The sequence below is a fragment of the Octopus bimaculoides genome, chromosome 27, assembly GCF_001194135.2.
Source record: "Octopus bimaculoides isolate UCB-OBI-ISO-001 chromosome 27, ASM119413v2, whole genome shotgun sequence".
NCBI classification, from domain to species: domain Eukaryota; kingdom Metazoa; phylum Mollusca; class Cephalopoda; order Octopoda; family Octopodidae; genus Octopus; species Octopus bimaculoides.
This window is the reverse complement of record NC_069007.1, coordinates 22,240,902-22,243,768: the sequence shown is the minus strand read 5'-3', so window position 1 is coordinate 22,243,768 and position 2,867 is coordinate 22,240,902. Positions and strand designations below refer to the sequence as shown.

The 2,867-nt window shown below is 38.4% G+C and overlaps 1 protein-coding gene across 2 annotated transcripts in view; it reads left to right on the top strand.

Annotated features, from left to right (window-relative positions):
• The window catches only part of LOC106875637 (protein O-mannosyl-transferase TMTC3), a 57,366-nt gene that overhangs the window by 1,490 nt on the left and 53,009 nt on the right, over positions 1-2,867 (top strand). The window contains exons 1-3 of one of the 2 annotated variants that reach the window (XM_052977271.1): positions 479-560; positions 1,132-1,399; positions 2,044-2,180. In XM_052977271.1, coding sequence (XP_052833231.1) covers positions 553-560; positions 1,132-1,399; positions 2,044-2,180 — 413 coding nt within the window. In that variant the 5' untranslated portion in view covers positions 479-552. Of the gene's footprint in view, positions 1-478; positions 561-1,131; positions 1,400-2,043; positions 2,181-2,867 lie in introns of those variants that run through there. The other variant, XM_052977273.1, reaches the window with a different exon arrangement.

Below are 2,867 nucleotides of genomic sequence, written 5' to 3'. Positions count from 1 at the left end.
TCAGACTTACCTCCCCCCCCCTCACGTTCATTGACCCTTCCCTTTCCCATGACAGTTTTGGGTACATTGACATCGATAAGTAATTATTCCTCGGAATGTTAATAACTTTGCAGTTATATTGTTTTCTTTTTTTTTCTCGCGAAATAAAAGAAAACATCAATCGAAATGAAAGAAAACACCTCACGTTATTCGAAAAGTTGTCTAAATTCTAGAAGAAATTTAAAGAAGTGATTCTAAATTCTCAATCGCAGAATAATGCTAATAATATAGCCTGAACAGGATAAACTATCCCTATTTTGCAGAGAAAAGTGTAGGTGGCTAGCTGTGGACTCGAACTCACATCCCGTGATTACATGTCACAATGCTTTTACCGATTAAAATTCCTCTGCAAATTAAGATATATAAATCTCGTTTTATGAGACGCTCTCGTATGTTAAATTCAAATTACGACAAACGTAAATAATTGTTGACGTTGTTAACCCTAGGTTCAACCTTTATGGAAGTGACCTCTGATTAAAGGCATTCCAGACATGATCATCCTGTCTTTTAGGGATGTGTATGTATGTATACATTGTCTAGTGTGTCCTTTCGTTATTCAAGTCTGTCGGGTGGGAGTTATGGGATAAGCAATGGGTTAAGACCCCCACCAATATACAATTAACTAATTTGACCCTTTAGAATTCAGATTACTTTATCAAATATAATGTTTATTTTTTTCACATTTTGAATTAATTATATATTATCTCATAGCTTCAATATTTCAATGATGTGATTGTTTATTTTTAGATTGACATTGTAGAGAAGGTGTGAGAGGCCAGATCTGGCCAGTTTAACTTTTTAGCATTCAGATTACTCTGTCAAATGTAATGCTTATTTATTCACATTAATTCTGCCTTATCTCATAGGTTTGCGCTTTCAGTGATGTGATAATATAGTTTCGGACATTTGACATTCTAGGGTAGGTGTGAGAGGCCAGTTTGAACATAAAACAGGGAGAGTATTTGGGCCAGATACGGCTGATTTAAATGCTAAAGGGTTAACTATCACACATTTCACCACCACCTCCCCATCACTATATTTTCCTGCTGTGTTTATCAACAATGACTCTGATCTATTGGTTGTGTCATCCAGGTGTACCAAAACGGTTTCTCCTCCATTATGTCACTCTTCAAATAACCCAGCACCAACAAACATGGCAGCGTCTCCGGCTATCAACTTGGACTTCAGCAGATACAGTGTAATACTCGTAGTTATTATTTTTGTTTGTTACATCAACTCTCTCCAATGCGGCTTTGTTTTTGATGATCTGTCAGCCATAATTGACAACCAGGACCTTCGACCCCATGTACCACTGTCAAATCTCTTTTGGAATGATTTCTGGGGTACACCTATGAATAAGGTAAGTTAAGAGGTCTGGTAGTCCTGTTATTTTTTGGTTTTCAGTCAGTGTTGAATGAGCAGACCTTTAATCGAAACTAGTTACCCCGTGACCAGACAAAATGTATCGTTTTTGTGTGTCTCAGGCAGGGGTTCTCAACCATTTCTTTTTTTTATTTATAGACCCCTTTGATTTCTGTTTTACTCCAGTGGACCCTCCAAGCCATTTAATGTTTAAATAAATCCCTTATTTTTATGATTCAATATTATTAGGAATTGTATAAAAAAAAATTATTAAAACTATTTAGTGTGTCATAGAAGTATAGCCAATTTATGGCACATTTTAACAACAAAATCTTATCTGCACTGCACAAGGGTCTTCTGGGCCCTGTTTGTTAACCACTGGTCTGAAAGCTTCAAACTGGCCCTCTTTTTTCAAATGGCTGATGTGATATGAGGAAGATTTGACTGCTGTTTCTGGCAGGTCAAACAATTATTCTTTTACTTGCTTCAGGCATTTGACTGCGGCCATGCTGGAACACCGCCTTAAAAGTTTTAGTTGAAGAAATCGACCCCAGGACTTACTTTTTGTAAGCCCAGTATTTATTCTATCAATCTCAAGCCCTTACTATACATTTATGAATGACTGATCTTTATTCTTTATAGGAAGACAGCCACAAGTCTTACCGACCATTATGCGTGCTGACCTTTCGGCTGAATTATGCACTGACTGCCCTCAACCCAATGTCCTACCATTTGGTCAACATCATACTACATGCAGTTGTCAGTGTGTTATTAATGAGGTGAGAGCTGGGTCTTTTATTTTATGTTTTATGCCATGGCTCTGTTGATTATAGATTTATGTGGAGTAATTAGATTAAATTTATCTTATGCAATTCAAGTGGTTGAGATGTTTACTACCCTACCCCATGGTTTTGGGTTCAGTCCCAGCTGGAGCAAGTGTCTTCCACTATAGTCCCAGACTTACGAGTGGGTTTCGTACGACACTGATGCTTGTTTACAACCATCATGTGATGACAAGACAAGCTTACACACACACACACACACACACACACACACTTATATGATGCTTGTCTATTCATTAGTGGAGTATGGCCATCGCTGACGGGCTGTCTTCTAACTGATTGCGCCTACAAACGGGAGATCAGCAACGACTCATGAAGCAAATCAGAGACTTACAGAATTTAAGGCAAGGGAGACAACTCCTACACTATCAGCTGATTCAAGTTTTTGATTAGTTTAGACAAGTGGTTCTCAACCAAGGTCTACTTGGCACTTGGGGATCAAGTGATGGTGGAGATCAAACACACACACACATACAATAGGCTTCTTTCAGTTTCCATCTACCCGAAGCTATAGTAGAAGGCACTTGTCCAAAACGCCAAGCAGTGGGACTGAACTTGGAAGCACGTGGTTGGGAAGCAAGTTTCTTACCACACAGCCATGCCTGCACCTATATATATATATAT